At 49.4% G+C, this 12,845-nt stretch overlaps 1 protein-coding gene across 3 annotated transcripts in view; it reads left to right on the forward strand.

Moving 5' to 3' along the window:
• Positions 1 to 12,428, forward strand: part of PHF2 (PHD finger protein 2) — a 54,106-nt gene extending 41,678 nt beyond the window's left edge. The window contains exons 15-22 of one of the 3 annotated variants that reach the window (XM_021539556.3): positions 161 to 339; positions 546 to 619; positions 1,654 to 1,811; positions 6,140 to 6,417; positions 7,451 to 7,546; positions 8,435 to 8,544; positions 9,690 to 9,951; positions 11,483 to 12,428. In XM_021539556.3, coding sequence (XP_021395231.2) covers positions 161 to 339; positions 546 to 619; positions 1,654 to 1,811; positions 6,140 to 6,417; positions 7,451 to 7,546; positions 8,435 to 8,544; positions 9,690 to 9,951; positions 11,483 to 11,571 — 1,246 coding nt within the window. In that variant the 3' untranslated portion in view covers positions 11,572 to 12,428. The remainder of the gene's footprint in view (positions 1 to 160; positions 340 to 545; positions 620 to 1,653; positions 1,812 to 6,139; positions 6,418 to 7,450; positions 7,547 to 8,434; positions 8,545 to 9,689; positions 9,952 to 11,482) is intronic. The other 2 variants (XM_021539557.3, XM_021539559.3) reach the window with 2 other exon arrangements.
• The last annotated feature ends 417 nt before the right edge of the window (positions 12,429 to 12,845 follow it).

Below are 12,845 nucleotides of genomic sequence, written 5' to 3' on the forward strand. Positions count from 1 at the left end.
AAAATGTATTTGTAAAATTATTCTAGTTACTTTGGCACCCCTGAAGGAATTCAGTTTGACTGGTATTTCTGCATAGAGATAGATACTAATTGTCTGTCAAGTCACAAGCTGTTTTCTACTCAGAGTGTTGTTACTGATTTGTAAATATATTTTTTTTCAGTTCAAAGGGAGTCAAAACTCATCTGAATACCAGTGTGTTTGGGTCACTGCAGAATTTTAAAGAGGAAAAAGCCAAACCTGTACGGGATGAATATGAATATGTGTCAGATGATGGTGAACTAAAAATTGATGAGTTTCCAATCAGAAGAAAGAAAAACACTGCAAAAAGAGAACTGCCATGTAAGGATATTGCCTGGTTTATCTTTATCTGCTCAACAAAGTCTTAGGTGGTGATTGTCCAAAACAATCAATATAATCTTTAAAATCTATGTGATCTAGAATAAAGAAAGCCATGTCCTACCTGTCAGTCAAATGTGAGTAGAATAGGATGGCTGGTTTTCGAAGGGAAAGAAACCATGACTTTTTGTTTCTTTTTATTTATACAGTTTTATCAGATAAAAAGGAAGCCCTGCATCACACTCCTGTTAAGAAGCCAAAGGTGGAGTCGGTACCATACAAGGTATGAGGTTATTGTACCTTCACAAGGAGACACTCCTAGACCATGAGGTTCTTTAAGGACCTTTCCAACCCAAACCATTCTGTGTTTCTCTTCCTGTGATGTAGTAACTCAAAGGTTTGTTTTGTGCCACTTGGCAGAGCCTCCCTGCCCATTATGGGCTGAGATCTAGAATACTTGTAACTCAGGTGAACCCAGCCTAGCCCCTGCAGTGTCAGGGAGCCTGGGTGGAACTCACCTGCAGGATGGGACAGCCCAGGTGTGAGTGTGCCCTGTGTCTGAAGCTCAGTGCTGGAAATCAAATTACAAATTATTATTAGAATAAGTCAGAAATGGTAAAATAGTTTGCTAAGACAGAACCAAAGATGACCAGAGTGTTTCGCCTTCAGTACTAAGGAGATCTTTTCACCCTGGTTTGTGTCTGGGACATTCAGGAGGAAGTACAGACCTCTGTCTGAGCCAGTACATGAGGTCTGAGGTGTCTCCCTGTGCAAGAGCAGGGAGGAGGGAGTCCCTGGACACCAGACTGGCACCCCAAGCAATAACGACTGGTGCTGTAGCAGCCTGAAAGCAGGGCAGGAAAGGGGAAGAACTTGTTTTCTTAGGCACCTGACTACAGTGTCTAGAAATCTCAGCCCCAGAGAGAGGGCCAAATGTAGGCAGCTCCCTTCCAGAGTCTCACATGACACTGTTGTACATGTTTGTCCCATTCCTCTGCCTGATCCTCCCAGTCTACTGCTGTGGGGATGGAAACACCACTGTTAAAGGGAATTGATCCCATGAACAGGATCACATCTCAAAGCTTTGGATGGGAAAAGAAAAACTTACCATCCTCCAGGCTACAAGGAAATGGATTTTTACCATGTACTTGGTTTTGTTTTTGGTTTTGGTGGCTTTTTTGGGTTTTTTTAAGAGCAAATTCCAAAGGCTAGTCCTCAGTCTTTGGAGGAGCAGCAGGCTGCAGAAATCACTGTGCTGTTCTTGGGGACCAGCTCAGTGAGTTTCCATCTTTTTTAGCCCTTTCCTTGTTTTCGCAGAGCGAGGACTCGTCAGATGAAGATTTGCTTCACATTGACACAGAGGCAAAGCCAGGACGCAATTCCAAAGTAAAGAAAGAGAGTGGAAGTGCAGCAGGAATTCTTGATCTTTTGCAGGCAAGCAAGGAAGTTGGGGGTTTAGAGTATAACACCAACAGGTATGCACCAGGGGATGCTTTTCCCTCTTACCTGTGAACAAAATTGCATTTTTGTGGTTGTGTGTGAGTGAGAAGGAATTTTGCAGCTTGGTAACTGCTTTTTCTCCAGTAAGCAAAATTTTCCTTTATCCTGTGATCTGGAGGGAGAGGGAGGAAAGATTTTGGTAATTTGAACAAATAGAGTACTTCACATCTGTAGATGCTGAAGATCAGTTTTAGCAATAATGCTGTCATAGATAGATGAATAATTCAAAAGAAGGAGAGAGTTCAGTGACTGCAGCTTGAGGGTGGGAATTAAGGTTTTTAATGTAATGAGATTGTAATAAAGTTATCTAAACAGCCAGCATTTCTCCCATAAGGAACTCTAAGGTGTCACAAATGCCAAGTGCTTGAAAGAATGATATAGGAAACTGCTCTCCCTGCCCCACCCACCCTCTCTACCTCCCATCTGTGGTTATCACTCTTCTTCCCACCATAAAATAAGGCTTGGGGAAAAAAAGCACACTCTTTCATGGGCACTTCTGTACCTGAAATGGAAATGTCTGCCTGGGCTTAGTGGTGTCTTATGTGAAACGTGGAAAGTTTTGGATGTTTCGCCCTATGGCCAGTAAGGTACAGCACCAGGTCCTTCAACAATCCAAACAGTGAGTGGTGGAAAGAAATAATCACATTAATACTTGTCTGCTTGGCCATCCCTGTGAATTCCTTTTCCATTCTGCATTATGGTCCGTAATAGGATGAGTGTTTATGTTGATGTTACAGTTATATTTTGGCAGGTGATTAGACGGATCAAAAAGTAGTTAGCTGTGTCTGACACTGTAACAAAGTTGCTGGGTTAATAAAACTTCCATGCTGGAAGTTTGGTATAAAAAAAGAAAAATTATCAACTATTATAAGAACTTAAAGAAATCCTCCTTGGTCCTGTGGACACTGCTGGCCATTCTGTGGATAACACTGCTCACTGCATGCTTTGAAATGGTCCTTGACAATTGTCTGCCTTGCTCGGGGTGTGTTTTGCTGTCTGGCAAGGGGTTAAACCAGAACAGAGTTTAAACTCAGGCCTTTTCCCCCTCAGCCTGGGTGCTGTACCCAGGGTGTTTAAAGGCTCTGTAGTTTCTGAAATCAAAGTCCCACCCCAGACTCGGCTGAGTTACTGCTCTGTGTGGGGTGGTTTAGTGGGAATGTGTCATATCAATGCTGGGTCTGGGATAAACACGGGGTTTTGGCAGTGTATGCTGCATCTTGATTGGAAAAAGCCCCTGGTAAATGTAATTACTGTGTTTCATATCATAATTACACTTGGCTTTTCAAAGGGCCATAACGTGGTCTTTTTGAAAATAAATCAGAAGAAACATGATATGCAAACACACACTGTGTCACAGCATGAGGCCAGTATGTTCATGTCTGACTCTCAGGAACAATTCCCACCTTTCTCTGCTTGCAGGGCAGATGAAGAGTAGAGAATGTGTGTATTTATAGCTCTGTATGTGTATATTGTGGATGCTGTGGAGCAGCCCTATGGATCTCCTCCCACACAAGCAGTCAGTGCCTGCATCCCTGTCAGACCAGTGCTGGATTCCCAGTCACTGGGAAGCAGGTCAGGGCTTTTTGTGATAGTGGCTGAATCCGAACCATGGCAAGCCTTATTCTGTAAAATACTGAGCTGTCACTAGCAGCTGGTCACCCCAGAGGCCCTGATGGCACTACCTAGAGTGCACTAGAGAGCTGCAGCTCAACTGTGTGTATCAGCAAGACAGGGAGAGAGGGAAGGACAGAGCTCCTGCAGAAAGGCTGCTGTGAGTGGGGGAACAGGCTGAAAGAACTGAAATGAAATATGCAAAAAGCTTGGAGGGCTGGTTATCACCTGATTTTGAAAGGAGCAAAATTACTTGTGACCAGGTCTGACTCAAAAATGGAAGAAAACACTGGGTTTGTACTTTAAATTGTTGGAGTTCTTTAGTTTTATACAACTCTGAGTTCTCCAGAGCCACTGCCCAATCAGTAGGTGAAATGTCAGTAAGTAAGTGAAATCAATATTTCACTCTGCTGGAATATTATAAATTCAGTTTCTAAATATGAAGATATAGGTAGGAGACTCAGTAATTCCTGATGGAAGGAAGGAGATGATATGCCTAGAGAGGGTGAGAGGGATGACAGTTGTAGAGTTGGTGGTGAAGAGCAAGGCACCGGCTCCCTACACAATATCCTGCACTATGGAGGGTGCTGGGATCATTCCTGTGCCCTGCTCACTGAGGAGGTAAAACCTGAGTCCATCAATGCTTGGTCCTGTCCCCAGCACAGCTGTTTGCCTGCTCCACCTGTCCTGGGACATGCCAGGAACAGAATGGCAAACCTGGGTACCACAGTCCCCCTGAGCCTCCTTTTCCCAGACTGAGCCCCTTTCCCATGTCCTTATCCGCTCCTGGAGCTCCAGCCCCTTCTCCAGGCCTGCTCCCTTCTCTGGACACGCCCCAGCCCCTCAATGTCCATCTTGTCATGAGGAACCCAAAACTGACCACAGGATTCCAGGTCGGGCTGCAGCAGTGCCAGCACGGGGGACGGGCAGTGCACTGGGCCTGCTGCCACACCAGGGCTGCCACAAGCAAGGTGAAGGCACAAAGCACTGCCAGTGTATCTGTTAGAGTGTCCCCCTCTCTGTGCAGCCACAGCAGCAGCTCTTACCCCAGGACAGGACAACAAGGCTGCTGGGCTGGAGGCAGGTCTGAGCTATCCCCCAGTGCCACCTCCAGTGTGTCTGGAGATGGCTGTGGGGACACAGCAGGGGCAGAAGCACTTTGGCTGCTTTGTTCCTGCTCCAATACTCTTTTAAAAAAATGATTTTATTAGCCGTAATTGTAACTCACTGATAGTTTGCTTTCATAAATGTTTTTTTTTTTAAATCATTGCTGAAGCTACAGAAAGGGGATATGGCTCTTACAGAGCTTCAAAATTGCTTCCTGAGTCTTCTTGAATTTTTTTTTGGATTAGAAAGCTGAAATACTCCTGATGGAAACACACCAGGCACATGCCCTAATGAGAAACACTCTGCTCCATGTGCAACTCTGAGATATTTCCCCCTCTTCAGGTTGGTGTTTGAGCCTCAGAACCACTGGTTTTGATCATATCCTACCATTTATTTGTTGAAGTTTGTGTTGCTTAAGGCAGTTCCTTTCTGATTTGCCCATTTAGTGGTCAGTATTTGATGGTCTGTTTGCAGTGTTTTGAGAGTCCAGTGTTTGGAAAAACAATTCAGGGGAAAAGGCTGGAAGAAAATATGGTAATTCCTTGTAGATGATGCAAAATATTTCTTTGCTGGGGAGAAGGCAGAGGAGAAGGCATGATATTGGAGGGATTTAAATGGCTCATTCCTAAATAAGTTTTTTGATGTTCTTCTGTTTGTTAAATTCTGAATTAGTCTTAACTCACTTTCGGGATTATGACTAAATGCCATTAGTGACCAGAAACTTCTTTTATGGTCTTGTACCTTACTCTGTTTAGAGCCCAGATTAAGCTCAAGTAGGAGAAAGTGACACGGTGCTGTTAATTTCTTGTATGTTTGTGGCTTCTATTGCACAACAAATGCATAACAAGTGTAATAAGTATTATTGCCACAAGGTTTATTTTGCATTTCACTACTTGCCCAAACTTCAACCTTCTGGAAATACTGACTGATGTGTTCTGCCAGTCTCAGAATTAATTTCCAGCAGCTCCTGGAGTGGTGACAGCCCATGATGTGAATTGGGACCAAAAACTTCCAGGCAGTTTTGAGCAGAGCGCTGCGCAACATCCCCCACCAGTGCTGATCCATAAGCTCTCCTTTTACAGGAGCTGATAGTGTAAATTATAAATAATAATATTGAAATATGATGATGATGAGGAGGATGATTTGGTAGTACAGGAAAACAACATTATGATAGATAGATAGATAGATAGATAGATAGATAGATAGATAGATAGATAGATATTTAAAGATGATGATGAGAGAAGGCGGAGGAGGATGATGATAATAGTTGGTATAGAGACACTGCTGTGTCAGGGATTCTGCTGTGGGGTTTGGGAAGTTTTCTGAGCTGTGCCCAGAATGCTGACAGCCCCAGGGACCTGCCCACATCTCCCTGGCTCCTGGACCATCACCCCCACATCTGAGGTGCTCTTTGTGGCATTCCTGTCCCATAAAATTCCGCACTGGCCCTATTGGTATGTGCAGCTGCTCAGAGGAATTAGGGGATCTCTCCTAGCACAGCTGCCTGGCAGGAGCGAGCTGCCTGTGAGGGGTTGGTGTTTCTGGAATCACTAAGTGCTCTGGCATCTCTCCCTGTGCCCCACAGCCAGCCACCTGCCTCTCCCAGCACACAGGAAGCCATCCAGGGCATGCTCTCCATGGCAAACCTCCAGGCCTCAGAGTCCTGCCTGCAGACGTCGTGGGGCACCAATCAGGCGAAGAACAACTCCTTCTCCACACAAAACTTGAAGAAAACTGGTGGTGGTGGCAACAAAAATGCTGGGAAACGGCTGCTGAAGAAGAGCACAAAGAACAGCATCGACATCGAGGACTATGATGAGGACCAGGACCACTTGGATGCCTGTTTTAAGGACTCGGATTATGGTAAGTAGGAGGGAAGCAGAGTGAGGGTGTGCCTGAGGCTGCATGGACGCATGTGTGCCTGCTGGTGAATGTCCCTTTGCTTGTGGCTGCTTCTGCCTGCTCTGTCACCCTGGGATTGGCTGGGCGTGCGCAGGAGCAGTGCATGGAACAGGGACCTGCACACCAAAGGGAGCAAAGACATGTGACAGCAGACTGGCTGCAGGGCCCACGGTCACACAGCCATCCAGGCAGGCTGGATTTGAGGCGTGGCACAAAACTTCTTTTATGAGAAGCAGAAACTGTTTTTTGAGAGAAACTCTCTAGAAACATGGAGACCCCCAAAACTGCAGCAGTCAACCCAGAAACGGGGGACTGTCCTAGAAATGTGGGTCAGGTACTGCTACTTGTGACAGAAATGTCCTTGTCTGCACAGTAGCAATTAAACCTCCAGCTGAGAGGAGTGAGAAGTTGAACTTGTACATGGAAAAGGGATCTAATGCTGTTTTGAGTTTTGGCAGAGAAGGCAGGCATTTGCAGCAGAAATGTGCACAAAGATAGTTTACAGCAGTTACATCAGTTCTGCCATAATGGTCATGGAATCAGAGAGTGGTTTAGGTTGGAAGGGACCTTCAAGGGCCATCTAGTTCCATCCTCTGCCATGGGCAGGGACACATTCACTAGATCAAGTTGCTCCAAGCCCTGTCCAGCTTGGCCTTGGACACTTGCAGAGATGGAGCAGCCACAGCTTTACTGGGCAACCAAGTCATGCTCGATGATTCTTGTGGCTCCCTTGCAGCTCAGGATATTCTGTGATTAAAGAGGAATACAGAGAGCCATTCACAGTTTAAAGACAGCAGCTCCCAATGGTAATGTATGGATGAGAACAGAGGAAAGTCCTCTGAGTGTCACAGCTGTGACAGAAGTGCTCAGTGGCACTTTGGGGATCATCCAGCTGTGATGCTTGTGGTCACTGCACCTGGACAGAGCAAGGGTCCTCTGTGCAGGGTATAGCTGTTTCCTAAACTGAAACTCTTGCCTTTGTTTCCTACTGTAGTTTACCCTTCCCTCGAATCAGACGAAGATAATCCAGTATTCAAGTCCCGATCAAAGAAAAGGAAAAGTTCAGATGATGCCCCTTACAGTCCCACGGGTAAGTCGATGTGGTCTGTCCTACCCAGACTCAGGCTAATTCATGCAAATCTCTAAATTTTTCAAGGATTGTGGCAACTGCAACACACAATTAGTGATTCCTTTATCACATGAAGGATTAACTCTTTCCAGGGCAGTGGGAGGTGATCCAGGTACTGGGATTCCTGCCAAGAAGTTTTAGCCTTCCTCCTGCAATCAGCTGGCAGGAGAAAGCAATTCCTTGGCTGGTTTATTTTTCCTCACAGTCTTAGTAATAGATCATTTGGTTGCCACCTTAGCAGTGGTGTAACAGTGAATCAAGCTCTGGACAGCTGAGTTGCTGTGGATTTCAGGTGTTGACTATGGGAATTGACTGTGGGAATAGTGAGAGAGAGCAGGAATAGTCTCCTTCAGGCTCAGCTGAAGCTCATGATCTGGAAGGGTTTGGTCTGCCCTGGGTCTGTTGGAGCTCACTGGGGGCAGTGACAGGCAAGAGGACCCCTGGACTCCTTTGAGCCCTGTAGCCCATGAGCAGGGCACCCTCTGTGTGTGACAAGCAGCCCATGCATGACCTCATAATCTTGTGGCCCTGCATGTCCTCCCCCGGCTGCAGGTGAGCACTTTGGAAATAACACTCATAATCCAGGATGTGGGCACAAACCCGCATGGCTTTGGCTTCAGGTGCTGTGGAGCTGCTCAGCTCTATGACATCTCTATCGGCAGCTTCTGCCCATGCCGCTGTGCCCAGAGGCTGTTGGCTCTTGTGCCTTCACTCGTACCTGGGCAAGGGAAGGACAGAGGTTGTCTCCATCTCTCCTGGCTGAGCAGGGCAGAGCATGCTGCACTGTGGTGGCTGTGCTGCTCCCACAAGCACATTCCTGCCCCTCACCTGCCTCTGCTCTCCTTGCAGCACGAGTTGGTCCCTCGGTGCCCCGGCAGGACAGACCGGTGCGAGAAGGCACGAGAGTCGCCTCCATCGAAACTGGACTCGCCGCTGCCGCTGCCAAGCTGTCACAGCAGGTGAGAGGCTGCCTGGAGAGTAGGAGCTGTCAGGAAAGGAGAGCCCTGTCCTCAGCAGCAGAGCTGTGCCCAAGCCTAGTGCTGTGCCAGTCCTGCATAGTGTTTGGTCCTGCCAGTGACATGAGGCTCTGCAGTCTCAGGGAAATAAATGGGATCTAAGCCCAGTGGTGTCACAACACACCTGAGCACGTCACAGGATAGCAAGGGACAGAGAAAAGCACAGGGAAGAATGAGGGGGTGAGAATAGCTACTGGGGTAGAACAGGAGAAGGCTGCCTCAAGGGAATGTATTTGATGTGTACTTGAGAACCTGACTGGTGTGATTGCCTGTCTGTGCAGATTGGCTGCTGGGAAGTGTCAGGGTTTGCTTCCAAAGGATTGGTGGACTGTGAGCAAAGAGTCAGTTTAGGAAAGGAACTGGGGCAGTTTGGATGTTTGGTAAGTTTCTGGTCTCTGAAGGGGTCAGAGAAGCCCCATAAAGGTGACATGGTGAGATGCTATGGTGACAAGGTCTGCTGGAACGAGGTTGGTGAGGCGCCTCAGCAAGCTGGTGGAGATGCAGGTTATGGTGGCCTTGGGCTTCTGCGATGTGGACTATTGAGTAGAAGAGCTTTAAGGATGGTGGCAATATTTGAAGAAGAAGGAGCTGAAAGTAGACAAGGGACACAGAACAGTAGCAGACCTGCCATCCCAGTGTGCATGTCCAAGTGCAGTTACAGGTCAGGGGATGATGTGTGTGTCCTAGCAGGAAGCAGAGGCTGAATCAGTGGGATGTTTAATATCCTTCATGCTGTTGTGCAAGGGTGTGAAGATCCCCGAAGATAGGAGGTGCCAGTTTTTATGGAAGATGGAAAGATTTGCCCACGCTGCTGTGCCAGGGCGGTGTCGGTGCGGCCCCGGCTGGCTCCTGCTCTCCACAGTGGTAAGGAACGAGGAGGCCCTGCACAGAGCAAGGATGTAGAGGCACGAGAGGCAAACGTGTGTGTGCAGCTGTGAGCCAGACGTGTTGGAGCAGCCCCCGAGCGCTTGTCCATGGCCAACTCCTGGCGTGCCATTGTATCAGGACCCTAAGCAACGCCGCTGGCCCTTGCCCTAGCTAAAGGTCTTCTGGGGATTAATCTGAGCTTCATCTTTGTCATTTTAAAGGAGGAACAAAAAGGCAAGAAGAAAAAAAATACCAAAAAGAAGCTGTCAGCCCCCAACGCAAGCAAAGCGGCTCAGGAAGGCAGCTCCCCCGAGCCGAAGCTGGAGTCACAGGCCAGCAGCCTCACAGATCACGAGTACACCGCAGGGGCCAGCACCTTTGGGGTCACCCAGCCTAACAGGGGATCGCAGCCGATGGCACCCGGTGTTTTCCTCACACAGAGGAGACCCTCATCATCCTCGCAGAACAATGCCTTCGCCAAAGGTACCAGGAAACGCCTGGGTTGTGGTGCAGGAGTGGGGAAGGGTGAAGGGCCACGGAACCCGAGCCTTCCGCAGGGCCTCCACTGCAGTGTGTGGTGTGGGCATGCATAGGTGCAGGCGTGTGGATGCAATTCAGATCTGGTCAGGGATAGGGCCTGTGGCCTTGACTGTCCTGGCACTGTGGGGCCAAGTAGGTGTTTTTCTGCTGGACTAGTGGTTGCAGGGTGCGAGGTGTCGCTGGCAGGAGCGCTGCCCAACCCAGCCCCAGCTCGGGAGGAGCACCCACAGGGTCACATCCCAGACAGCCTGGCCGGTGGAGCCTTGGCCAGGGGAGGATGCATCCATGAAGGCTGTTCTGCCCAGGGCTGGGGCAGACACTGTGGTGTTGGTAGTGGCTGTATGCCAGCTCTGTGCTGACTGTAACTGAGGACAGTCCTCCCAGGACATGTAGAGTAGGGCACACCGCAGATCTCTCTGTAGGGTTGCCACAAGGGAGCAGAGGAATATCTCACCTTGGAAATAACAGAACTACAACCAAAGGCAGGAGAGAAGAAGATATTGCCTGCTGTCTATTGTAGGGAAAGCGTGAGAAAGCTGAGGCTGGGCCAGAGTCTGGACTGGGACCTCCTACTCTCCACTCAAACTTGGCTCAGGAAGTGTAACTGAGGCAGGTGTGTGGGACAGACACTGCATTAGCATGAAAATTGTGTGTGATCCCACTGGGAAAGGCCCCAGTAACAAGTGAGGCAATGTGGCAGATGTTTCCGAATTCCGTGTATTTGAGTGGAGCAGATTAGAGGTAGTGCACAGTACCCTGGCAGCTTGGATGACCATAGGGCAGGATGTGTGTAGCCTGTGGTAGGGGCTGGGGTACTGCCAGAAGCTGGTGGTACCTGTGACTCTCTGCAGAGCTGGAGTAGAAAGAATGTATTTGCCTGGAATTGTGCTTTTGTGGTGAAATGGTGGGAAACAGGTCCAAGACAGAGAGGTGCCCAGGAGCCTGGAGCTGCGAAAAGCTATAGGGCCTGTGTCTGTGTCTGTGTGTCTCTGTGTGTGTGCAGCCTCTCCCTGAGGAGCAGAATGGCAATTGTGGGGCTGGGTTTGATTGTCATCCTGTGGGAAAACAGCAGTGAGCCAGGGCAGGTGAGGGCACAGGGCAGCAGGGCTGGCACTGCAGGGGCAGAAGGGTGCCTGGCAGAGCAGTGGGGTCAGGAGGGTGCCCAGGAGAGGTGTGGGGGCAGGAGGGTGCTCAACAGAGCTGCACCTCCCTGGAGCAGGTGTGGATGTGTCCACGAGAGTGGGTGTGCACTGTGCCCCAGCTCAGCAGGGCTGGCTCTCCAGGGGCAGTGCTTTCAGCCAAGCCCTGTCCTGTGGCGAGCAGCCCCATTCCTGAGGGGTGCCGGTGGGGGTCCTTGAAGGTGCTGGGCAGGTCTGGCAGCAGGGCCGTGGAGGCAGGAGGCAGCTGGAGGGTCTGTCTGTGGGGTGGTGTGGGGTGGGCGTGGGTCCTCACCCCACACCTGCTGTCCTTCCAGGGAAGCGTACGAAGAAGGGGATGGCCACAGCCAAGCAGCGGCTCGGCAAGATCCTGAAGATCCACCGGAATGGGAAGCTACTGCTCTAGTGGCCTCAGGGACACTGCCACCCAGTTCTGGGCCACTACTACGATAATCCCTTTAACTTTCAGCGGTCAGACTGTACAGAATCCTGCTATAAATATTTTTTAATATAGATGTCTTTTCTCAGAGTGCTGAGAGCGACTAGCCGCAAAAAGTTAATCCTAATCTTGGCCACGGAGGAGCGCACCGGGCCCCTGGCTGCGGCGCCGGCTCCGGCCTTGGGCCCCTCATCGCCCGGCGAGCGCGCAGGGCGGGTGGCCGAGCCGCTGTGGCGGCAGTGCCGGAGCGGGACAAGGCCACGTGGCGGGAGGGGACTGCAGGACTCAAGGCGTCGGGCGAGGAGGTGGCGGGCGCGTTTCTCAGGCACCGCTGCTGCTCCACGCTGCCGCATGCCAGGCCCCTTTTCCTAGAATGTAGCTTGTACATAGCTTTTGGAATAACCACCGCCGGGTTTTTATACGGGGAGGGTCTCTCCGGGCGCTGCCCGCCGGTACCAGCTCTTTGCGTAACTTCTTGTACGAGGAGGGAGACAGTTATTTTACTAGCACCTTGTGGAGTGTTCCGTGTTTTGTGACGATGTAATTTATTAATGTTTGTAGCTTTTTATATTTGTACATTTCTTATGGGCTTTGTTTATATACACACATTACTGGGGCGCGGCGCCTGTGGGGAACCAGAGCCACCTGCCGCCGTGTGCCAGGGCCACCAGGGCCACCACCGGGGCCACCACCAGGGCCAACAGTGCCGCGCCGGCCCGGGCGTTGCGCCGGCTTTTTTTATTATGATTATGATTATTATTAGTAGTATTATTATTTTTTCGCGACATGTACATTTCTAACAAAGTTTATCGTGGCTATCTCTATCTATGACGGTGTTTTATTTACCGATTCATATCAAATGCTCTTGTATCAACTTCACAAAATCTTAAGTAAACCTAGAGCAAAGTTTAAAAAAAAGAAAAAAAAGGAAAAAAAAAAAAAGAAAGCAAAGTAAAACTATTTCAGGTTTTGTACACAATTGCCTGGGCCTGGCCTTTTTGTGGGGTCGGTGAAGGGTGGGGAGGCAGCTAGGGCTCCCTGAGGGTGGGTGAAGGAGCCAGCAAGGACCCACAGTTGGCACAGACAGGGGGTGGCTCTGCTGCTGGCATCTGTCACCCACCCCCATGTGGTGTAGTAAGCACACCTCTGCTTGCTACAGCACCACAAGAAGCACTGGTCAGTTGGGCATGGTCTTGAGTATCCCAGTGAGACACCTCATGGTCTACCCAAAGGTGTCTACC

The sequence above is a fragment of the Lonchura striata genome, chromosome 12, assembly GCF_046129695.1.
Source record: "Lonchura striata isolate bLonStr1 chromosome 12, bLonStr1.mat, whole genome shotgun sequence".
Classification (NCBI taxonomy): Eukaryota; Metazoa; Chordata; class Aves; order Passeriformes; family Estrildidae; genus Lonchura; species Lonchura striata.